Raw genomic sequence first — 25,389 nt, 5'->3', positions numbered from 1 at the left:
CAGAGAGAGGGGATACAAATTGGACAACAGAAAACAGATAAGAAGAGATATACTCTCTTTCACTCTGTGGACTTCCACTATGGCGATTTCGCCAACAGTTCCAACTTGTTATTCTCTCTCCAATCTTAAGTCCTCCATAGTTCCCTCCTTCAAACTATACCCTTCTCACTCCTCCTCTTTGAAGCCAAAACGCCTCCACAATCGCCTTCGTATTCTCGCCACTGCCACTCTTGATTCCAGTAATGGGGCAGTCGCCGTCGCCGATAAGCCGGACGCCACCTCCTATGGAAGACAGTACTTCCCGTTAGCCGCTGTCGTTGGACAGGTCCCTGTCTCTCTCTTTCTCTCTCTAGTTTTAATTTATCCATAAATGTTGTGGTTTGTTGGGTTAATTTTGCATTTGTCAATGTATTCTTTTGCTGAGGTGGGTTGTATTGGATGAGTTGTTTAAAGACTGACGCTCTTTTGGGTGTGTGTTAGAGAACAATTTGGAGCTGAATTTTGTGCGTTTTGATGTTTCCTGTTATAATTCAAAATGGGAATTTGTGAAGATAAGTAATTTGAAGAATATGAATTAAAAAAGTCGATAGTGGCAAAGTTCACTATTTGAGAAATGGGATTGCTTTTGGATATCTGGTTGAGAGATGAATAGAAACAAGCTATTATATATATCACTTCCTTGTTTATTAGATGACTAAAGTTACTTTTAATCATGATAGGGTAGCTGAGAGTGATTGAAACCTGGTAAATCTGCATGTTTCACCTCATAAAAATTGTATTTATTTTTACTTATTAAATATATATAAAAAAGAAGAAGAAGAAGGAACAGCAGATAAATTTTGTGATTGTGGGCCATAACCAAGAAGAATTAAGTCTATCTAATGTTGAATTGGGATGATGATTTTGTAAAAATGGGACTGTATAAGGAGAAGATATTGAAGTTGTAAACATTAAATTTTATCAATCCAAATCAATAATCTGCATTTCAGTGGTTGTTGAAGACTTTATGGTGTACTTCTCTTTCCTAAACATTCTTAAGAACACCGGGAAAAAAATACCTTAGGAATCAAATAGATCATCAGACTTAGAGTTGGTATTGAATTATATTAGTATACCAATTCTACAATAATAAGATTTCTTTAGAAAAAGAAAGTAAGAATTTATAGAGTGTAAAAATGTTCACATTGCATTGGAAAATTGTTTTGTTTATAAAAGACACCGTGGTCATAGCATGCATTCAAGCCATCTGATCCTTCCCAACCTAATCTAGGTTTGCCATAAAGGTCAGTACTCTAGCAATCCGTGGTCTAGATTGGACAATCCCAAAGCATTTTTAGCCTCTCTTAAGTACAAACTTGGAACTTGTTCACCTTAAAGATCGTCATTTATAAACTCTTATTTTTTGGTTAGAAAGAGGGTCATTGCTTGGTTCAGTGTGTAAACAATTGAGCATTTGTGCCATTGGCACAAGTTTGAGCCTTAAAGCAGCCACTTTGTTAAATACCAAATGTTAGGACTATCTTGAGTCTTGCCTTTTCTAGGACTCTGCCATGGCATGAGCAAAATTGGGTAATGCCCTTATTTTTGGTTAGAAAGGGGAACCCCTCTCACATAGGAACTAACTTTTCATGTTCCCATCATGTGATCCAAATGAAACTGTTGTAATGATTTATCTGTGTCTAACTTACAGTGTCCATCTACAAGGTTAAGGCTATTACATACAATTTTGCAGACCCAATACATTCACATGTTATGAAAATGGCATGAGAAACTAGGATGATAGGATCAGATAAATACTTATTGATGTGAAAGAAACTGAGCTTGAGTCAATCGCTTTGTGTAATGGAATTCAGAACTGCCAAAATAAATGAATTAATTAAATATCAGGATATTGTTCTCAATACTTCAAACACACAAATTGGTAATCATTCACGAGGAGTAATGCATATATCCTCTTCTTGTATATCAAATCTAGCTTTTGATTTGTTTATGAGGAATTGCATTTTACACATATAATAACAATCTGAGAAGATACAAATAAATATTATGATATTTTGATTTGTAAATGGTTAGCTTTGGATTTGCTCATGGGATCTCAAACTGAAGTTGTTTTCTATTTGGGACATTTCACTCAAAGTTTATTTTAAAGAAGAAAATCTTAACAATGTCTTTATCTTTTTCGTTTTAATGTGAAAATTTATAGCAGGGTAGATGAGGTATCAAGTAAGCTTCTTGGCCTCAATAAAGCTAAAGAAGCCAGTGCCAAGCGAGAATCACTCAAAACAGCCAAAACAAAGAAAACATCAGAAATCTGATAGCACAATTTTTGTTACTTTGTTAGCTTTTTCCTGTGGAAGGTCTCATTAGATCCAGATTTCACGTAACTTAGATGTATCATTAGCATCGATGTCATTATATATCCTGGCCAAAGTTGGCCTTATACATAACCTTTTCTACATACAGGTTATTTCGTTATAAATTTTCTGTACACAATTATTTGATGTTTTTAGAAGTTTCATCTTAAAGTTATTTTAAGAGATAAAGGATACTGCTTGTTAATAAAAACTTTCCATCAATACATATTTTTTAAATAAACTCTTTCTGCAGGATGCTATCAAGACTGCTCTTTTACTTGGGGCTATTGACCGTGAGATAGGAGGGATTGCAATCTGTGGGAAGCGTGGAACAGCTAAAACAGTGATGGCACGTGGGTTACATGCAATTCTGCCACCTATTGATGTAGTTGTTGGTTCAATATCTAATGCTGATCCATCATGCTCCGAAGAGTAAGGTTACTGAATTTTTACATCTTCTATGTAAATTCTGGATCAATATTTGTGTTTACAGTGACATATGAATATAACTTGGGTTACTAGTTCTATAGTAAACTTGAATTCTGATTTTGCCATAGATCCAAGACACTACTAAGTTACTCTGTCGTGAATTCTTGTTTTGTGCTTTGAAATGTAGAGCAATTTTATTACTCATTTTTGTTGTAGTTGATACTGATGTGATGCCATAGAATATTTTGTAATCCTCTATCTGAAACAAAAATTTAATATTTATGTTTATAAATGGCTTCAACCATGCATTTTGTTCCAATGCTCAACTCCAAGATATCACTGAAACTGGTGCCCTGCATGAACAAAACCATTGAATTGCTTGACTTGGTCCGTATTTTTTATTGCTTGTAGAATTTTTCTTAGCATAAGTTCTAAATTCCTACTTCTCAGAATTTTTTACTGTGTCTCTCTTCTAGGAATAACAGATGCTGAGATTTATGAAATATGCCAATCTGGTGCTAAAAGAAAATCCTATATTTTGGAAGTTTGAAAAAATGATATGAAATTTCCATGAAATTATGTGTGCATATATTAAGGGAATCTCTAGTTCATGCATGAACATGCCTGTGAAGAGAGGATTTACACAAAGTCTTATGAAGCATGGACTCAAATACGGGGAATGACACAATACAGACACAAGGATACGACAATTTTAAAAAGTAGGATATGGACACATTAAGGACATGGCAATGCACATGTATATACATTGTAGATTTGCCCAACATTCTGTGCCATAAAGTATGGCTGGTTCCTACTAGACCAGCCATACTTAATGGCACAGAATGTTGGGCAGTTAGGAAACAACATGTGCACAAGGGGAGTGTGGCAGAAATTCAAATGTTAAGATTGATGTGCGGTTACTAGAGAGGATAGACTTAGAAATGATCACATACGGGATATGGTTGGAGTAGCATTTGGAGATAAAATGAGAGAAAATCGGTTAAGATGATTTGGACATGTGCAAGGAAGGCCTTTAAGTGCACCAGTTAGGAAAAGTGACATAGTCTACATTGGGGGTAATACTAGGGGAAGAGAAAGACCAAAGTTAATTTGGGTAGAGTTAGTAAGGAAGGATATAATATCATATGGATTGACCCAGGTTATGGCCTTAAATAGAGCGGAATGGAAACATAGGATTCATGTAGCCGACCCAAATAGTTGGGAAAAAGGCTTGCGTGCTCAGTTGCTTGTTGTTGTTGTTAGGCATATGTCCTTGAGGTATTGGATACGTGGTCGGAGTATTTGATAACTATTGAATACATGTTCAATATATATAAATATATTCTCTGGTGATTAATAAAATCCCAAATATACTAACAGACCAAAGTAGAAAGTGGGCTAAAAACTACTAAATATAGCATTCTGGGTGCATTACTCACTGCAGTGGAATTGTGCCCCAGAGCAAACATGCAGATTTAATAGTCAGTCCATTTTTTGCAGCTTGAGCACTTAGAATTTCGTAGCTCCAGTATATTAGCTCCCATTTTCTTGAGAAGAGAACAAATTTGCATGAAAGGGAGGAACTAGGAATATAAAATGACAGAGACACAATTCAATGAAATTAACTAAAGGAATATAATTCTGAGAAGTTTATGCCTTTTGTGTGAAATCATTAAAAGGGAACATGTGGAAAGCCTCTTTGAGGTCTTCAATATTCATTCAATTGGGAACAATCACAGATTGGAATATGCCCCTGAATCCAAGGTGATCACTGATTGATGAGACATAAATTCATGTTGTCCTTGCTTCTCCAATGAAAAAATTGACCAGAATTACTTATGCTGGCATGAGAAATAATGGGCAAAAAAAAAAAGAGGACAAAAATGAAAAAGAAGATTTAGAGGGATGATGCTGGAGCAACAAAACAAGTGTCTAGTAATTATCTACAACATAGTTTTAGTGCAGGGAATGTGAGAAATTTTAATATCAGGGTTGTTTGTTTGATTATGTCCCTTATTATTTTGTATTCCTGCCTAGGATTAGTAAATCATTCTAGGAATGCAGAAAGTTTTATAAGTTTGTTGAAGTTTTTATTTTCAGAAGTCACAATATTCTAAAGTCCCTAGTTTCAGTTAGAGCGTTTGTTCACAGTTATATATATGAGAGGGAGAGAGAAGTTTCAGACTTGTCTATATTCATATACTTGAAAAACCTAATAAAGTGTACAAGGCTTATATAAAGAGTACAAGTCTTACTTAACTATACAAGGGCCCCTATCAACATTTTGTAATTACATAATGGCCCAACACTTATATATATATATATATATATATATATATATATATATATATATATAACATTCTAACACTCCCCCTCAAGCTGGAGAATATATATCAAATAATCCCAGCTTGGAACAAATAGTTCTTAACCGGTTATGACCCAATGCTTTGGTAAAATATCAGCTAATTGATCTTCAAACTTCACAAATGGAATAGAGATGCTCCCACTTAATATTTTTTCTCGAATAAAGTGACAATCAACTTCAATATGTTTGGTCCTCTCATGAAACACAGGATTTGATGCAATGTGAACTGCTGCTTGATTATCATAGAACAATGGAGTAGGATACTCAACTATCAACCCAAGTTCTTTTAGAAAATGTTGTATCCATGTCAACTCACTAGTGGTATGGGCCATTGTCCTATATTCAGCTTCAGCACTAGATCGAGCTACCACCGTCTGCTTTTTACTTCGCCATGTAACAAGATTTCCTCCTACAAATGTGCAGTATCCTGTAGTAGATCTCCTATCTGAAGGAGAACCAACCCAGTCAGCATCTGTAATACCTTCCACCCTGAGATGACCATTTGATTTATATAGTAACCCTAAACCTGGAGCTTTCTTGAGATATCGTATAATCCGAAGAACAGCAATCCAATGTGGCATTCTAGGAACTCCCATGAACTGACTTACAACAATGACTGCATATGAAATATCAGGTCGAGTGATAGTGAGATAAATTAATTTCCCAACAAGGCGACGAAACCTGCCCGGGTCATTAAATAGATCACCCTCATCAGATACAAGTTTTGTATTTGAATCCATAGGAGTATCAACCGGACGACCACCCAACATACCTGTTTCTTCTAATAAATCCAACACATATTTGCGTTGGGATAAACTTATCCCCTTCTTGGATCTAGCAACTTCAATGCACAAGAAATACCTAAGTTTACCCAAGTCTTTAATGTGGAATTGATATTGCAGAAACAACTTCAACTTAGCAATGCCTTCAGAATCATCACCTGTGATCACAATATCATCTACATACAGCACAAGAAATATGAAGCCAGCTTTAGTGCGCTGGTGAAACACCGAATGGTCGGTCTGACATCTCTTAAGACCAAATTTTAACGCCACCTCAGAGAATTTTCCAAACCAAGCCCGTGGAGATTGTTTCAATCCATACAGAGCCTTTTGAAGGCGACAAACAGTGTGAAGATACTCCCCCTGAGCAACAAACCCAGGTGGTTGCTCCATATAAACCTCTTCTGCTAAGTCACCATGCAAAAAGGCATTTTTAACGTTTAACTGAAACAGAGGCCAATGTCTATTAGCAGCAAGAGAAATCAAAACACGAATAGAAGAAATCTTAGCAACGGGAGAAAATGTCTCGTCATAGTCAATACCATAAGTTTGGGTATAACCTTTGGCAACAAGACGGCCTTTTAAACACTCAACAGACCCATCTGGAAGATACTTCACAGTAAATACCCAGCGATAACCAACAGGTTTGACATCCGGTGGTAATGGAACAAGATCCCACGTGCCATTCTTATGCAAAGCATCCATTTCATCTTGCATTGCTTTCCTCCAGCCCAAATCAGATAACGCATCCTGCACAGTCTTAGGAACGAATGTAGTACAACTGAGAGGAAAAACATGAGAATGATGGCGATAAGGAATTATAAGAGACATAATGAGCAATGGGATGGTTAGTAACACATGAGCGAGGAGCTTTACGAAGTGCAATAGGCAAGGAATCAGCCACAGTGGAAGGCGCCGGATCCAAGGACTCTGAAGAGGATGGAGGAGGCACGACAACCGATGGCTTTGGTCTTTGAGTGTACACCTGTAACGGGGCAGATGAAGGAACAAGAGATCGAGGTTGAAGAGAGAGTGATGGAAGAGGAACGGCAGAAGGAGGCGATTCAAGAGTGATATCAAGAAGTGAATCAGTATCTGAAAAATATGGGATGGACTCAGAAAACGTTACATCTGCGCTAATAAAGTACCGTTGAGAAACAGGACTATAGCAGCGATAACCTTTATGAGAGCGAGAGTAGCCAAGAAATACACACTTGGTGGCACGTGGGTCTAATTTATCAAAACCAGGACCAAGATTGTGGACATAACATACATATCCAAAAACCCTAGGAGGAAGAGAAAACAAGGGAGAATCAGGAAATAAAATAGAATGTGGAGATTTGCCATCTAAGACAGATGATGGCATACGGTTAATAAGATGACAGGCAGTAAGAACAGCATCACCCCAAAACCATTTAGGCATACGCGTATGAAACAAAAGAGCACGAGTTACTTCTAAAAGATGTCGATTCTTACGTTCTGCAACACCATTTTGTTGTGGAGTATAAACACATGAATTTTGATGAATAATTCCTTTATCACTAAGATATGTATCAAATGGAGTTGAAGAATATTCCTTAGCATTATCAGAACGTAGAATACGAATTGGACATCCAAACTGAGTTTTGATTTCTTTGCGAAATTTTTGAAAAATTAAAAATAACTCAGAACGATCTTTCATTAAAAACAACCAAGTCAGGCGAGAATAATCATCCACAAATGTCACAAAATAATGAAATTGATTGATTGAAGAATGTTTTATTGGACCCCATACATCTGAATGAACCAAATGAAAAGAACTAGAGACACGATTATTAACCCTAGACTTGAAAGACACACGATGGTGCTTACTAAGTTGACAAACTTCACATGACAAGAATTTCAAATGACTAAGACTAGGAACTTGACGTTTCAAAACTTGAAGTGACGGGTGACCAAGGCGACAGTGCCACTGGAATGGAGACAGAGAAGACTGAAGAGCCACAGGAGAAGATTCGAAATCAAAATAATATAAGCCACCAGCTTCATGACCCGTACCAATCGTCTTCTTCGTCTTGAGATCCTGAAACACACAAGAAGTAAGATCAAATGTAACAGAGCACTGGAGAGATTTAGTAAGCTTACTGATAGACATTAAATTAAAGGGAAACTGCGGAACATGTAAAACAGACGAGAGAGACAATGAATCACTAAGTGTAGTTGTCCCCAAACCTGAAACCTGAGTGGATGAACCATTAGCAAGAGTAACACTTTGAGAAGGATGTACAGAATGAAAATCAGATAGAAGAGAAGAACATCCGGTCATATGATTAGATGCTCCAGTGTCTATGATCCAAGGACTGCGAGTGGAAGACAATAGACATGTGTGTGCAGTACCTGACTGGGCAAAAGTAGCCATGGAAGACGAATTAGATGCTTGCTTATAAGACAAAAACTGGGTATACTCATCCCGTGGAACAGGAACTGTATCTGATTCAACTACGTTATGTGATCCAGAAGCAACATCATTCGGAGAAGAGGAAACTTGATTGGCATAATTAGATGGTTTCCCATGAAGATCCCAACAAAAGTTCACAGTATGATTAGAAAGACCACAATGGGTACACTTTTTGAATTCCCTGCCACGGCCACGTCCTCCACGTGGATCACGACCACCACGGGTGGAGCGTCCCCCACGACTTCCACGGTAAGTATTATGTTCACCCTTTGAGACCACTAATGCTGAACGCTCACCACTCTGTCCAGTAGTCAAATTTGAGGTATCACTTGCAAGTGTAGCACGCTGAAGTCTAGAAAACACCTCAGCAAGAGATGGAAGTGTTGGACTGCTCATAATCTGTGCATGAAAAGGCTCATATTCTGATGATAAACCAGTAAGAAAACGGACAACATTAAAGTCTGCACGCTGTTGTTGCATACTGCGAACATCACCTGTAATGGGCTGATACATATTCAGCTCTTCACAGACTCCCATAACTTTAGAATAATACTCTTCTATACTTTGAGTACCTTGTTCAAGATTGAAGTACTGCTTACAGAGCTTATAAACACGAGTGATATTACCTGTCCTAGAATACAATTGCTGCAATCTGTCCTATATCTCCTTGACAGTATCCAAATAAAGTAGAGTTGAACTAATTTGGGGTTCAATACTGTTTATCATCATAGAGATGATCTGAGCATCTTCCTTTTCCCATGCATCAAAGGAGGCATCAGCTGCCTTGGGTTTCTCTTTAGTCAAATGTGAACCAAGACCTCTGCCTTTGAGGAAAATGGCAACAGATTTAGCCCACAATATGTAATTCTTCCCATTCAGTTTAACTGAAGTCATGGGAGAATGAAGACTGTTCGTGGGTGACAGTAAATCTGAACTAGATGCCATGTTGAATCCAGCAAAAAACAGAGAAGAAAAAAAAACGCGGGAGAGAAAAAAAACAGATTCTGTATTCTGGCTGAACCTGGGAAACCGGGTCGGATCTGGTCAACGGACCTGGTCAAACGGGTTGGACTGAATTGGACTATCCAGGTTTAGCAAACCAAGGTTGAAGTAGCCATAACCATGTAGCCAAACAGAGGTCTTCTTCTTTACACCTTCACGGACGCCGGGGAATAATGCGGCGGCAACGACGGCGACCCAATCACAAGGAACGGCCGAACCAATAAGCAGCGATCGCTGCAAATTCCGGCCAACAGAGATGAACCTCACCTCTGCGAATCAAGATTGCAGAGGTCGATGAGCTCGCTGGCAACCAAAGAGAAGCGGCCGGTGACGACGAACACGGCAGAGACGACGACGAGCAACTCCCAGATCTGACGACGCCGCAGATCTGACGACGATGAACAAGCCGCTGCTGATGACGACAAACAAGGAACCGATGGTAGAGATCACCAACACCACAACTGCAATTTGAATCTTAGACAAGAAGAACCCAATTACAGATTTTCACACCCATGATCGTACGCTCTGATACCATGTTCACAGTTATATATATGAGAGGGAGAGAGAAGTTTCAGACTTGTCTATATTCATATACTTGAAAAACCTAATAAAGTGTACAAGGCTTATATAAAGAGTACAAGTCTTACTTAACTACACAAGGGCCCCTATCAACATTCTGTAATTACATAATGGCCCAACACTTATATATATATATATATATATATATAACATTCTAACAGAAATTAAAGAAATCCTACTTTGGGTTGGGTTAGAAGTTTCCCTTGGTATGCAATTCAGCCCTTTAGTAACTTAGGAAAAAAATTATTATTATTATATATAACTTGGGTCCTTCTTGGTTCCAGTACTGAGTGGGCCAAACTCTGAGAGGGCCTATTTTTGTCTTTAGGATTTTTTAGCATCTACAAAAATGGCCGTTTTCGTAAAATGGTATTAGAGTTGCTTTTTTCTTGGGTGTGGAGTGAATGTGGAACTCTTCTAATGATTTGAATGTGGTTTTCAGTCAAGCCCTTGGGGAGCTGGTTATTTCCTCTCCCCTTTTTTTTTTTTTATTTTTTTCACCTTTTTTAGTTTTTGTGTGCTGAGCATTTTTCTGCTAAAGGCAATTCACTTCTTTTATTTTTTTTCCTGAAATTTTCTTTCCCTGAATCTTTTTGCTCCTTTTAGTTACCAAATTCTGAACCTAAGGCTTAGAATACTAGAATCTTACTAGTTAGCACTATACTTATTTTGATCCGTTACAATACCATTTTCCATCGTTTTTCATCCCTGAAATACAAATACTCTAGGTTGTCCTAAATTAAACAAGTAGTGAGCTTGATTTATGCTGTATGCTTTATTAAGGAGAACACATGATAATAGTTCCCCACGTCATTAAACAATGCTAACACCAATGGCTCTACTTTCTCTTTTTCTATTTCCTGCATCTGTAAGTAAAACAACAAAGATTTCAAAAACCAGACTTTGTCTTGGTGCTTCAATAAACATGAATCTTGTTGGCTCATGACATTGAAAATTTATTTTGAAAATAAGGAATTATTGAATCATAACAACGTGAGCAAACGTTAGAACTGGAACCTGAGACTCTAATAAAGAGCCACACAAGGTCGTCTGATTTAGACCTAGAGGGAGGATGAATAAGTCTTGTAGAACAAATTTAATTTCTCTTACTTTAATCTGGTTTTATCTCGGATAATAATTGAATAAACTGAAATTTAAATTGTCATGGAAGATTAGCAATGCATGCAAACTTAAAAATGTAAAGCAGTAAAGAGAAATAGATAGAAACCATATTTTTCCTTGAAAAAATCCTCAACCGAGAGTCAAAAAACCACAGGACCTAGTCCAAAAAACTAATCCGCTATCAAGAAAAATATACACCCTAGGTTACAGTTTAGTACCCTCGAACCCCGTCCTCTGAAGATCTCCAGGTCATCCTTCCACTCATCTACAACATTCACAACCACGGATCTGCTTCTCTAGTGATCAGTCTCAGCCTATTCGTCCAGTAGAGAACTTGGTGTGGATTGCTTGAATGTGTTGAATAAGCTTGATCAGTGTGGCAGCGGATGTGTGAATACATATAACAACAGCTCACTATACTAATGCATATGATGAATATTGAAAACAAAGATGCACTTATGAACTCACAAGTGATTCATACAAAATCTGAATGTATGATGTACATGAGATCTTAATTTTGGTTATAAAAACTTAAATAAATTAATATGGAGTCTCAAATGGATCTCAATTCATACCTTGGTCATATACACCAGATGTGTATTATAGGCTTTAAGGAGTTGTATTTCGATCAGGTCTTAAAAGGAGTTTAAATTCTTTTATAACTCAGCAATCTTTTCCGGTCGATCGATCGAGGGATGTGTTGATCGATCGAGGGATGCGTCCATCGGTCAACTCCAGTAAGTCTGGATCAAAGGCTTGATCCTGTAGTTTTGATACTAAAGAAAAATTCACATGTTCATTTGTCATATAAAAACACATGCATACGCATGCATTTTCGTATTTAAAACACTTTCAAATTAAGATGCCATGTGTATGCAATATATATAACTATTTTGGTGTGTATCACAGTGTGATTTTACCTTTATACCTTTGTTGTATAAGATTACCAATTTGACCTTTGTAGTAGCTCAGTCTTCAACTTGGAGGTAATCTACTTAACTCACTTTTAACAGCTTCCTAACTAATTAGAAATTGAAAAGAAAAAAAAAAATGAATAAGTTTTGATCCACGAAATTAGCCAACTTAGTCCTATTGACCTAACGCAGGAACACTTTTGATCTCCAAGAACCAATACAGGCTTGTGTTTTTGTTTGTCTGCCTGTTCTGGGTATTTATTCATAAACAAAGAAAATTGTCCAGTTGTATTAATATATAGATCAATGATACGATATTGTCACTTGAAGGACAAAAGAGTTTTAATAATTTGTGTCAAGGTTTTGAATTAAAGTTTTGATAAAAGTATTACATTCATTCTAAAATATTTATGCAGCAAATGATCATGTGTATTTGTTCCTTTCATGTATGGCAAGATTTTGACTTAGATTGTTGTTTTCATTATGACGATTTTCATGCTTTAAAATGTGGTGGGCAATAAGTTCTTTCAAAATAGTAAATGGTTTATTATAATCTTTGAAGGTGGGAAGATGGTTTAGCTGATCGAGTGGAATATGACTCTGCCGGTAATATTAAGACTCAAGTTATCAGATCTCCTTTTGTACAGGTAGCTTTCATGAAAGAAGCCTTCAATGTCAGCGTCTTCTTTTTATTATATGATCTTAGTTGTGTATGTGCTGCAGATTCCACTAGGTGTCACTGAAGATAGACTAATTGGGTCTGTTGATGTTGAAGAGTCTGTGAAATCTGGAACCACTGTTTTCCAGCCTGGCCTTCTTGCCGAAGCTCATAGAGGAGTTCTATATGTTGATGAAATTAATCTTTTAGATGAGGGCATCAGTAATTTGCTTCTTAATGTGTTGACTGAGGGAGTTAATATAGTGGAAAGAGAGGGAATCAGCTTTAAGCACCCATGCAAGCCACTTTTAATTGCAACCTATAACCCAGAAGAGGGTGCTGTACGTGAACATTTACTAGATCGTATTGCAATAAATTTGAGGTAAAAAGTTGTGATCAGTTTATAGAAATTTCATGCAAAAGTTTGTTCTTCCACATTATTTTTTTAGTTGACTTTGCCATGAGATGCAAGTGAAGATGGGATCTTGTTGAATTCTGAAATTTTTAATCTCCGGTCAGAATTTCACTTATGTAGTTTCAAGAAATAAATAAGTTATTTATCTTGTGATATCCATACCTTTCCACAATGCAATTACAACTATTAGTGGTATTTTCACTTTTCTTACTCTTTCCCACTATGACACCATTCTCTGCAGTGCAGATCTTCCAATGAGTTTTGACGAACGTGTTGCAGCTGTTGGAATTGCAACACAGTTTCAGGAACATAGTAACGAAGTTTTTAAAATGGTTGAGGAAGAAACAGACAATGCAAAGACTCAGGTAACTGTAATAAATTGAGTTGACTTATTTAGGAGTTATATTTAGGGTGCTGAAAAAGTTCCATAATGATAAGATATACCATCAAGCAATCAACTTGCTACAAAAAGTTTTCTATAAGTACCCTGAGCTACATCTGGAGGCGCAGATCTGTTGGATTCTTAAATCACCCAATGGCAATGTAGATGGATTGGCCAAGCTAGGATTTTCTGTTCCCTATGATGGCTCATTCTTTCCCCTTGAGGGCTAGTGAGGTTATCGGGGTGTGATTATTCCTTTGTTTGTATTCTTCCTTCTGTATTTTTTTTGAAGGATTCCTCAACATTTTTGTTGTATTCTCTTATTTGGCTAAATATAAAGTTTTGTTTCTTATAGGAAAAAAAATAAGTAACTTGAACAGGGACAAGGTTTTTGGTTGGCAGAAAAATAAGTTATTGTCAGCTGGAACAAGGTCTTCGGTTGGCAGAAAAAAGGGCTAGTATAGGTTTGGGTTGAACAGGGAAAAAATAAGATAAAATAAAACAACTGAAGCTTAAGAGGACTTGCTACTGGAATTTTTAGCCGCAATGTATTTTTTTTGAGGTAGAAGATATAAACAAAACCACAGAGGTAGATAAAAAGGATATATAATTAGAGGATTTTCACCTTACTTTTGGAACAAAGTATAATTTAGTTTTAACATTGAAAAAATTAAACCATGCCACCTAAGACAGAAGTATGAGCTTTCGAAGTAAGTTGTGTTTTATAATTTTTTTGTTCTGTTACACAGGCTTCGGCCTTTTTTTCTTTGGGCAACTCAAATTTAGAAGTAACTTGATCCCTTAGAAACAAACTCAAAATTATGTTTAAATCAAATATGAGAATGCTGAAATCAAGAACATGTAAAATTTGAGTCTAAATAGGCTTAGTTATTTTCTATTCGAAGAAAAACAGATACTTCTACTAACACTTATCTCCCAACTTTAGCTTTAACTTCAATAAAACAGCTTTCAGTTCAAAAATTCTGGAGTTCTTAATTTCTAATATTCAACCAAAAACATCAAATAATTGGAACTAATAGCTACTGAGAAGATAGATTGGATTGTCCATGGGTGGGCTAGTGTCTGACTCCTGTATGTTGTGAATTTTGGTAAAGTCCATCAACATTATTTCTTCATTATTAGGCAAATTCTTTCTCAAACTCTTGAGGAGTATTGGGCTGATGAAAGGTTAATTCATGTACAATTTTTCAAGATGGGCGGAATTCAATCTTGTTGAAAAATGTTTCCCTTTCCTGGGTTCCTTGAAAGTTTCTCTGAATCAAACATCATCAAGATTTTTTACACTTTTCTATTGATGGTGTTACATTAGAGAAGAATGCTAATAAAAGCATAATTCTTCTTAGCCATGAGAAGATAAGCTTGTTGGAAGTTTTAGTGTTTTGTTGGGTCTCTTGAATATTTTGTGTTAGGTTCTGTTTGGTTTGTGGATTTAGTAAGAAAAAGGAAAAGGCAACGCAAAAGAAATCATTTTTCCTTATTTGGTTACCACTAGAAATAGACTAAAAAGGAAATAGGGGGAAAAGTGGTACATTTTAATTTGGCATATTCTCTTCCCTTTCTGAATTCCAATCGCTTTTTGAGAAATTTAAACCTGTGTGTAAGTAATATAAATAATATTTGGTACATTTTCTTTCTTTTTTTCTTTCACTCACTAAATCCATAAACCAAACAGAGTCTTACTCAATCCTTTGTCAAATTTTTGTACTTCTCCATTGGAGGCAACTCACTTGACAATTTCAGGTAAAATTTCTAAGAATCAAACTAAAATGTATCCTGATTGAAATCCGGAACTCATTTGCTTTATCCGTGGTTTACATAAGTTTATAAATTAAGGAAAAAGAAAAGAATGAGAAGAAGAAGAAGAAGAAAAAGACACTTGCACGACTAGATCGGCATGTTGTGCAATCTCTTCTCTTTACTAGCATGTGTGCTGCAGGCGTTTGCATTCTCTTGTGTAGTTCAGTTGATAACTTACATTATGGAGTTTTGAGCCATAACCAATTATATTTGTAACTAGGTTCTTGATCTCATTTTTTGTGCTGTTAAGTTCTCCACTGAGTGCGGGCATGCAATGGTATCAAATCACAGACTTGTATCCACCATGCAAAATTCACCCAATATTTAAAGTCACTACTCATATAATAACAAAGGATACATGTTACTAGTGGTATTTATGGACAACAAAGTAAAGAAATAGTTTCATTGTCTCTCTGATGAATTTTTTCATGGCTTTCCTTGGAGCATCAACTCTTCATAGTCTTAAATAATTATACTATGTAAATTAACACTGCTCAAATAAAAAGCTTTACAATTCAAATCTTCTCCAATATGCAACTTCAAAAGGAGTCGAAATCTCATCATACAACTTTCAACATGAGTTATAATTAGAATTTCAGGTGTCTGTAATATCAATTTTAACTTTTACAACCTGACAGCTGGAGCTATGGACAAATAATTTATTTGCGTCTACTTTAATATTTACTGCAATAGTTTTCATTTGACTGTTTCCTTTAGTTAATTTTCATTGGCTAAATTGCTAATTTTTTGCAGTTCTCTATATTATTTTTAATTAGTTTTTTCTCTATGGTGGTTTATGTTGGTATAAGATGAGTTTGGTTCTGGGGTTTATCTGAGAATAGCTAATTGCAGATTATTTTGGCAAGGGAGTATTTGAAGGATGTCACTATCAGCAGCGAGCAAATAAAGTACCTGGTTATGGAATCCCTTCGTGGTGGTTGCCAGGTTCCTTACAGAACTTTTTTCTGTTAAAATTTATTTTGTTTCATCTATTCATTGTAAATCACAAACATCTTTAATCAATGTCTCAGAATCAGAATGAAGGCATCTGTTATTAATGTCTCACAAACATCTTGTGTATTCCTTTGGTAGTGCTCCCATCTTGAGTGTTTTTTTAATGAAATCTTACTTATAAAAAAATAAATAAACAATTCGACGAGTGGTTTTGGATATCAGGTTTCAGAGCATGCAATCTATTGTACTTCCTGTCCTACAATCATTATATATAGGCAAACAATTGTATACGTGCACTTCCCTTCTTTTCATTGATATTCAAGGAGTAGGGAGAACTAGACTTAACTCAGATGCCATTTCTGCACCAAAGAAAAGACAAAATATATGATAGATATATGTTATAATCAAAGGTAAAAGATTAGATAGATGATGATTTACAGTTTGAAGCCATAAGAAGATATTTTAATTTGCCTACTGCAGCTTCACTTTAAATTTGGCCAATATGGCTTACCTTATACCACTTGATTGATATGTGATAATACTATGGCAGACAGGATATGACATCTGAACAGATTCTTATAGCATTAGGTTTTGCATCTGGATTGCAATAATAAACATCTGTTATCACTTACAGGGACACAGAGCTGAGCTATATGCTGCCCGTGTTGCCAAATGCTTAGCTGCTTTAGAAGGACGTGAAAAAGTTGGTGTGGATGACCTGAAGAAAGCTGTTAAGTATTTTTGTTTTTTGTTTATTTTGGTTAGGTAATTTCATAATGATTTTGTTTGTTGAAAACTCATTGTTGGATCCCACCTACGTGCTATGATATTATCCCAACAGTAAGCATTTTAGAGGATACAAGTTATTACTGTTACAACCTCTCTAATAGTATAAACTTTTAGAAAGTTGGCCATTGATATGGTATCAAAGCCATCTTGGATTTAAGTCTCTATATCTGCATCTGTTTTACCATTTTACATCTGCATTTGTTTACATCTCGACGTGCAAGATGGTTACTCATGTGAGGGAGGGTGTGATTGTTGATATACATTGTTTGGCCCATTACTTAACTGCTTAAGCTTTTGGACAATTGTTGTTCGAACAGAGCAATGGTAGATTTGTTTATTTACGATATATCTAGAACACAAAGTTTACACCGTCTATATTGCATATCCTGTTATGATATTATGTTTTTCCTTTGTCTGCCAAAATCATGGAGAGTGAGTTTTCTTTGTTCACCTTGAAAGATAATGAAGTAAATACATAAAACATTTGCAATGTTTTTGCACTCAGTTTGTTAATCTTAAGTCAACTGTCTTTTGCATGAATTTGATGATCCTTGACCCTTTGGTTTCTCCCCCGTTTTATCTTGGAGAGCTTGATAATCTTTGTACACCTGTTGAATTTAATTGAAAAATGTCTTCAGGGTATCTTCTTGTTGGTGGACTGTTGAATCTTTACTATATTTCATAGTGTTGAGGTGATGTTCTGACAATGTTTTTTATTCTGCATTTGTGGCTTCTGCGTGTGCCATCAGTAGGACTTGTTCACTATGAGCTGTAGAAAACAATGTGTGACATATAATTATATCATTTGAAACCTCTAAGTCAGTGCTGGTAAATACTTCTTACCGAAAATTTAGCTCAAGGACAATCTTGAATAACAAAGGAGCAATGAAATTCCATATTCTTTTTAATGTAAAAGATCATACAATTGAAAATTGGGATATTAGCAGTACCATGTCTCACAAAATCTTCTGCCTTGTATAGCCTTAAATGGTCATGTAGTACTAATATGGTCTTATCCACTTAATATCATAATTAATAAATGAATTCTGCTTCCTGACTGTCAAAAAAGCATCCTGTTTTTCAAAGAGTAAATCGATTTAAACACTTGCTTTGGGAAGTGTTTCTTTCATCTCATCCCATTAACCAGAGCTGAATCTTATAACCATACAGTGAAATTTATAGTGCCATTCAAAAGTTCAAGTAGATGTGGTTGCTCATTAGGACTGGAATTTCCATAGTCCATACATGCATTGGGTATGAACCAGTTTGAAACTTCAACTTTAGGTTCAAACTGTGGTTGTTTGTGGAGGTCAGTGCATGTTTAAAACCGGAGTCTCATCTAAAACCATTTTAAAAGTGTGGTGCACAAGTTTCTAAATCAAATCAGCTCCATGAACCATTAGCTATGCAATCATAATAAGATAAAAAGCAGATCTTGTCAATACCAGTGAAAGTCTACAGCACTTTATTGCATTATCAAATATTTGCATTGAATCAAAGATAGACATGTACTATCTTATTGGGTGTCATTGTCATAAATGACTTCTTTTGTGAATACATATACAATATCTACCCATTTTGATATATTATCTGATACAGGTAGAACTGGTAATTCTTCCTCGCTCAATCTTCAATGAGAATCCACCTGAACAGCAAAACCAGCAACCCCCACCTCCACCACCCCCACCACAAAATGAAGATTCTGCTGAGGAGGAAAATGAGGAGGAAGATCAAGAGGTTAATTAATATTTCTGAAAACTTCATATTGATGTACAATACTGTGTAATTTTTATCTCCTCTTCACTTGATTGGTCATTGCTAGAAATCAACTTCCTTTTGTCTTGCTTCTTGATTGATTTATTAGCTTTCATCTTGAACTATAGAAGAAATTAATGTAGTGAAGTGTGTATTTGCTTATGACGGGAAGGTTCACTTTCTAACCAGGATGAAAATGATGAAGAGAATGAGCAAGAACAGGAACAAATACCTGAAGAGTTTATCTTTGATGCAGAAGGGGGTTTGGTGGATGAGAAACTTCTTTTCTTTGCACAACAAGCACAGAGACGCCGTGGAAAAGCTGGGAGGGCTAAGAATGTTATATTTTCAGAGGATAGAGGCCGATACATTAAGCCAATGCTTCCCAAAGTCAGTTCTGCCTCTCTTATCTAACTTTCTTTTCTTTTTTTCTTAAAACTTTTGATAGGTATCTTCTCTCACCATTGGAAACCAAAAAAAAAGAAAAAAAGAAAAAATGGCTACTGCATGCATTTCTGCACTTTGAACTTGTGTCTAGCTGAATTCAAAATGCCAAAGATTAGCAGTTTAATTTGGTCATCTTGAATGGTTTATTGGCATTCTTAAATTGTTGAAATTAGCTGATGCGCAGATATCTAAGATTTTCAGGAATTTGGAACTGTGTTTGGGAAAGTTTACTCCTGCATTTTATCTGCTTTGACCATGTTCCAAAATCTTAAGCAGGGTCCTGTAAAGAGACTAGCTGTTGATGCAACTCTTAGAGCAGCTGCACCATATCAAAAGTTGCGAAGGGAGAAGGATACTCTGAAGAGTAGGAAAGTTTATGTTGAGAAAACTGATATGAGATCTAAAAGGATGGCGCGAAAAGCTGGAGCACTGGTAGTGTTTGAACTCATATCAAATTAATTTATACCTAACATCCATCTTTTATCTTTTTTTCTTTTCCACTCTGGTGCAAAACCTCGTTCTTAGTTCTAATTTTTTCAGTACATCACATTATATAAGTTTTGACACCAAAACTTTCTGTATCAGAGCTCTGCCTTCTGTTACTAATTAGCATACTAAAGAAACCATCATAAAGATTTTAAATTTTGTAGTTCATGAACATGTTGAATACTGAGAATTCTGCAAAAATGTAATCAAAGCCAGCTAAATTTATTGACACAGCCTAAAATTGAAATGTCCTAGTCTTGTTTCTTCGAAACTGCATTATTTATGGTTGAGTTCACTTAAAAAGATTTTTTCTTTAAACTGGTGAAAGAAGATGGTTGGTGCAATGGTAAAACCTTGGGTTGCCTGATGTGAGAATGCTGGGTTAAATCTGAGAGTTGTCAATTGTGCAAAATAATGTTATAACTTAGGTCTCTGTCTAATTTCCCCAGCCCAACAACCCTGCGTAAGTAGGACGCTAGGACCTGCACTGGATAATGGTCAATTTCAGGGAGAAGATTTAACAAAAAATGGTGTATGACTTTCTGTCAAGTAAATAACTCGTAAACTCTATAATTTGGTTTTTCTGGGAATTTCGTACTTGGCAGGTTATATTTGTGGTTGACGCTAGTGGGAGCATGGCATTGAACCGAATGCAGAATGCAAAAGGAGCTGCACTTAAATTACTGGCTGAAAGTTATACAAGCAGAGATCAGGTGCATATAAAAATATATGTATTCTGAATTTTGACATTTCTGTTTATTAAAAATTAGACTAAAATTTCATGTAACGATTCTGTTCTTCAAAAACATTCTATTTTAATTCTTTCTTCTTCTTTATTTATTTATTTTAGATCCAATGACAATCTCCTGGAGCATTTAAGGTAGATAAACAGTTCATAGGATCATATAAATGCTGTGAGATTTTCTTGCGTAAGAACTCATTATTGTAGTCTTGATAGAAAAACGTTTTGTTTAAAGTTGTTTTTATTTTTTTTTTTAATTTTTTAATTTTTTTTTTGAGAAGCAACCAGAATTTATTTTATTGATATCAAAATGGCAAAAGCCAAATTACAATAGAACAGTAGGGAGGGGTCTCATGGAAACCCTAAACCCACCAAACAAAAAGAAACTAAACAGAGCACCAAGCATGCTTTCCCAGAAGAAAAGGGTCATCGTGATCACACAAAACAAAACACTGCAAATCCCAATACCCCCCATATACACAACAAAAAAGAGCTCAAAGTAAAGACAGAGCTTAGCTAAAAGCCCAGAAGACCTGATTTCATGCCAAAGGTACAAAAACTGGGAAACAGTAAAAGCACCTGATATGTACTGAGACATGACCATAACAATCCTCTAAGCAGCACCCAAACCTGCCTTCCCCAGCTGAATATCCCGATCAAACCAGAAGCTCACAGAATAGCCAATCAACCCCATCAAATCAATCCACCAACAGAGCAAAAAACAAAGGCAATTCAGTCAAAGAACACTACACCAGAAGCCACAGCTATACTGAGTAATATTACGATGATCGGTGAACATCAAAGAGACAGCACAAAAAAAAAAAGGCCCAGGCAGGCCTGAAAATAATAGAATCAAGCCAAGACCATTCTTGCATTGCCAATCATCGCCATAATTCCTCTGCAAATTCTTAACTGAGAGCACCCTCCATCTAATGGACTGAATAATAGCTTGAATAATACTCTCACAAGTTCTAAACACTCGAGAGAAAAGCCAGAGGTCCCTTTCACTCCAAATTTCATACACAGCAGCAAACAGTGCCAACTTATTAACAATGGAAACCTGGGAATTACCTTTCAGAGTAAGAGATGCCCACTGCACTGATCCATACCAGTCATAAGTAGGCCGAGTTCAAGCTCCCTTAGCAGAAACAGCTTTCCAGACTCTTCTAGTAAAACGTCAGTCAAATAACAAATGATCAATGTCTTCAATTCTGCTCCTACAGAAAATGCACATATCAGACCCAATGACACCCCTCTGAATCAGAATCTGTTGAGTAGACAATCTTCCTTGAATGGCAAGCCATAACCTAAAATCTGTTTAAAGCTGTAGTTGCCATGCCTGTTAATTCACGGTAGGCTTGCCGAATATCACATCTATACAGGTGGTTAGTAGTAATGAAAAATTCATTTTCTGATCGAATGCTTATTTATCATTCCTGTTGCTATTGAACAATACCATATGGAAGTAATAGTGTAAGTAATGGAACATTTGATCCCCCAAGATTTACAAATTGCTTTTTCGGTGAGCCTGCCATTTGTTTTCAATTCTGTTAATATAATTTCAGTAGTACAAGTCTGTTTCATACGAGTCAATGATTATTATTGTCCAAAATATATAAATAAATAAGGGAAAAAATAACTAGAAAACAGCGGCTCAATACAACGCCACAGGGTCTTCATCTAGGAAGTTAAAGATATTCTTAAGTACTTTCTTTAAATTTGAGAAGTTGGTAAACAATATTAGATTTTGCTACTACCATGTAAAGAAAATGACAAACATGTGTATGAGCTAAAAAATCTACAGCGCTATAAATACATATTAGTGATTACAGCATAGAAGAAATAAGTATTTATTACTCCAATCATGTGATTCAATCCAGATTTCATTTCTTGAGGATTAAATTTCAGTATGTTTACTAGTTCGATTAGTATGCCTGAAAAAAGTTGTAAATGCTCACCTATCTGATTTTGATTACTTTTAACATTAAATAGGTGTCTATCATACCTTTCCGCGGGGACTCTGCAGAAGTTCTCTTGCCTCCTTCCAGGTCAATTGCGATGGCAAGAAAACGCCTTGAGAGACTTCCATGTGGTGGAGGTTCTCCCCTAGCTCATGGTCTTACAACGGTATGCGAGTCCAACTGAATCCCATAATTGCTGTCATATTGGCAAAAATGTCAAAACCTTTGAAATTACCTTGAGTTAAACAAGATGTTCTAGTGATGCATTCATAAATATTAGTGTATTAATATTGTGTTCCATATATTTCTTGAACGTTATGGACATTTTTGCCAATGATTCCCAAATTGTTTGATGGTACTGAAATAAGTTCTTCATAATTATTCAGAACGATTCTCGGTATTCCTAGTTTCTGGCATTTATTGTCTGAACCACTGCCTTCAGCACTTCGGATTTTATATCTCAATAAACCCCACATTTAAATGTTTATAATATTATTACGGGTACGATCTCTATTTTATAACTGTTCCATTTTAGGCTGTCAGGGTGGGGCTAAATGCAGAAAAGAGTGGGGATGTTGGACGTATAATGATCGTTGCAATAACTGATGGTAGAGCCAATATATCACTGAAAAGATCCACTGATCCTGAAGCTGCTACTTCTGATGCACCTAGACCTTCTGCTCAAGAGTTGAAGGTAAATTTTTGCACCAAATAGAACACAGTATAGTGACATTAGTGCAGTACCTAATAATATATGTGCCTGCCTTTAAATGCTATGTCCAAGAATCATCGCGATCAGATGAGACTTTACCTTACCTTTTAAAAAAATTAACCATAAAAAGAAATGGGTAAGTTAAATGGTCCTAAAAATTTAATCACCCTGGTAATTTACCTGATGGTCTCTCTAATGAAGTTTTTGTCGTAATGTTTACTTGCAAGCCATGTGCACAAAGAATAGGTGCTTATACAAGTCTCTGCTATTGGATTCAAGATTTCTCAATATACGGATCGACTTTACAATGATTCTTTACATATTTTGATTGTGTTGTCTTTAAGGATGAAATTCTTGAAGTGGCTGGTAAAATATACAAAGCAGGGATGTCTCTCCTTGTCATTGACACCGAAAATAAGTTCATTTCAACTGGTTTCGCCAAAGAGATTGCAAGAGTTGCTCAAGGTTTGTTTACATGAAGAAATTTTCGTATTCAATCATCAGGGTTGCTGTCTTCTGACAAATTTTCTTCGAAAAATTTTGTTTGCCAGGAAAATATTACTACTTGCCAAATGCTTCTGATGCTGTTATCTCTGCTGCAACAAAGGATGCTCTATCAGTATTGAAGAACTCTTGATTTTAGTTCTATTTTATCAACCAAGTTAGGATGAAATGTTTTGTGGTAGTATTGAGATCTGAGAGAATCAAGCGGCTTGCTCATTGTATGGGAGATTTATTTTCGACTTATTCACATGTATGCTCATATTCGAATAAAAATCCGATTTCTCTTTCTCAATGTCCAAAAGTAAATTTCTTCTTTAAGAAGTTACACTTCGATCTTTCTTTCTTTCTTCCTCTTCTTCCCTTTTTTTTTTTTTCTTTTTTTTTTTTTTTTTTTTTTGGTGTGCAGGTTCAATTTCCAGTTCATTTTCTTGTTACACCAAATAAATAAATAAAAAAAATAAAAAATTCAGTATCATGGACAATTATGAGACTATCAAAGAAATGACAATTGTAGGGTTTTCTACTGAATCTGCAAATATGAGAGATGTATAGTTGTGTGTAGATCTGCACTCCGGTTTGCAACTTATCACCATCCCCAAGGCTAACCTGATAAATGAATTTTTTAGTATGAAAATTATAGAAAAGCAAAGGGCTGAAGTTCTTGTTTCTATACCACTAATAATCATTTGTATCTTGATGTTTTCACTCTGAATAATGATATTTACATTTACTAATTTAACTTATTTGTCTAACCGAATGAGTCTTTGTTAATTTGATATTGTGGATAAACTCAAATGTGGGTCTCATTCACTACAATAAAAAGATAGAAACTATTATGCCTAACAAATAGATTAGAGTAGTAGATGTAAGAATTATTTCCTTTCACTCTCAATTGGTTAAAATATTACTGTTGGCATGGTTTTTAAAAACAAATTTGACCCTAACATCAGATGTCATGAATTCTAGTTAAGGTTGAAATATTACTGTTAGAATGTTTTTTAAAAACAAATTTGACCTTACCATCAAATGTCATGAACTTTAATTTAAGGTTGACTAACAAAGATTTCTACAAGTTTGGTTAGAGTAATGCACGGACCTACGGATAACTCGGTGGGGGCAATTGGCCCCAGTGATTATTTTTATTAATTTATTATAGTATTTATACCTACTATTTTTACATTTTATCTCATCGGTTGTCTTGCTTGATTTTTTAATGACTCATGGACTCATTTACTATTTTATTTATTTATTTAATTTAAAATGGTAAGATTATTATTATTATTATTATTTTTATTTTTTTAGCTCAATAAGATAATAAATTGGTTAACATAGCTTCTTTTCTTTTATCACTTTTACTTTTTCCAAACAAAAATGGTTTACTTCCTTTTATTTTCTTTAATAATTTATTAAAACATTAATTGAGCTTATTGTTATCCTAATTATTTCCAATTTAGGTGAAGAATCATATTTTAGTATCATAATCCATATCCAATTTTGAATCCAAATAAAAATTCATATATAACTCATTTTAAAATGAACAATATTCAAGCCCTCACCACAATGAGAAAGACTTCATTGCATGTGTCATCAACTAATTGTACTATATCCTATAAATAAAAATACTTTATTTTTTAGGTGTCTATTACTACATGTCAGTATCTAATCAGTTGGTGATACAACGTCATTAATATAACAGACGCAATTAAGTTTGTCCATTAGAGGATGTACATGCCCACACTATTGAAGTGGACCAATATTAAATAGATGTGTTTTCTTTAATCA

The 25,389-nt window shown here is 35.5% G+C and overlaps 1 protein-coding gene across 1 annotated transcript; it reads left to right on the top strand.

Annotated features, from left to right (window-relative positions):
• LOC132311466 (magnesium-chelatase subunit ChlD, chloroplastic) lies at nucleotides 1-23,938 on the top strand. Its single transcript, XM_059809371.1, has 15 exons — nucleotides 1-325; nucleotides 2,608-2,786; nucleotides 12,547-12,631; nucleotides 12,708-13,024; nucleotides 13,299-13,422; nucleotides 16,110-16,202; nucleotides 16,846-16,941; nucleotides 18,600-18,737; nucleotides 18,945-19,145; nucleotides 19,479-19,634; nucleotides 20,294-20,401; nucleotides 22,423-22,557; nucleotides 22,927-23,085; nucleotides 23,448-23,568; nucleotides 23,655-23,938. Exons 1-15 carry the CDS (start codon nucleotides 80-82, stop codon nucleotides 23,738-23,740), a joined length of 2,244 nt encoding a protein of 747 aa, XP_059665354.1. The 5' UTR covers nucleotides 1-79; the 3' UTR covers nucleotides 23,741-23,938.
• Nucleotides 23,939-25,389: the final 1,451 nt, after the last annotated feature.

Source organism: Cornus florida, unplaced genomic scaffold, assembly GCF_030987335.1.
Source record: "Cornus florida cultivar Cherokee Brave unplaced genomic scaffold, ASM3098733v1 CherokeeBrave_3.0.0_Hap2_Chr06, whole genome shotgun sequence".
NCBI lineage: Eukaryota > Viridiplantae > Streptophyta > Magnoliopsida > Cornales > Cornaceae > Cornus > Cornus florida.
Note: the sequence above shows the minus strand (reverse complement) of the source record. Positions and strands in the feature narration are given on the sequence as shown.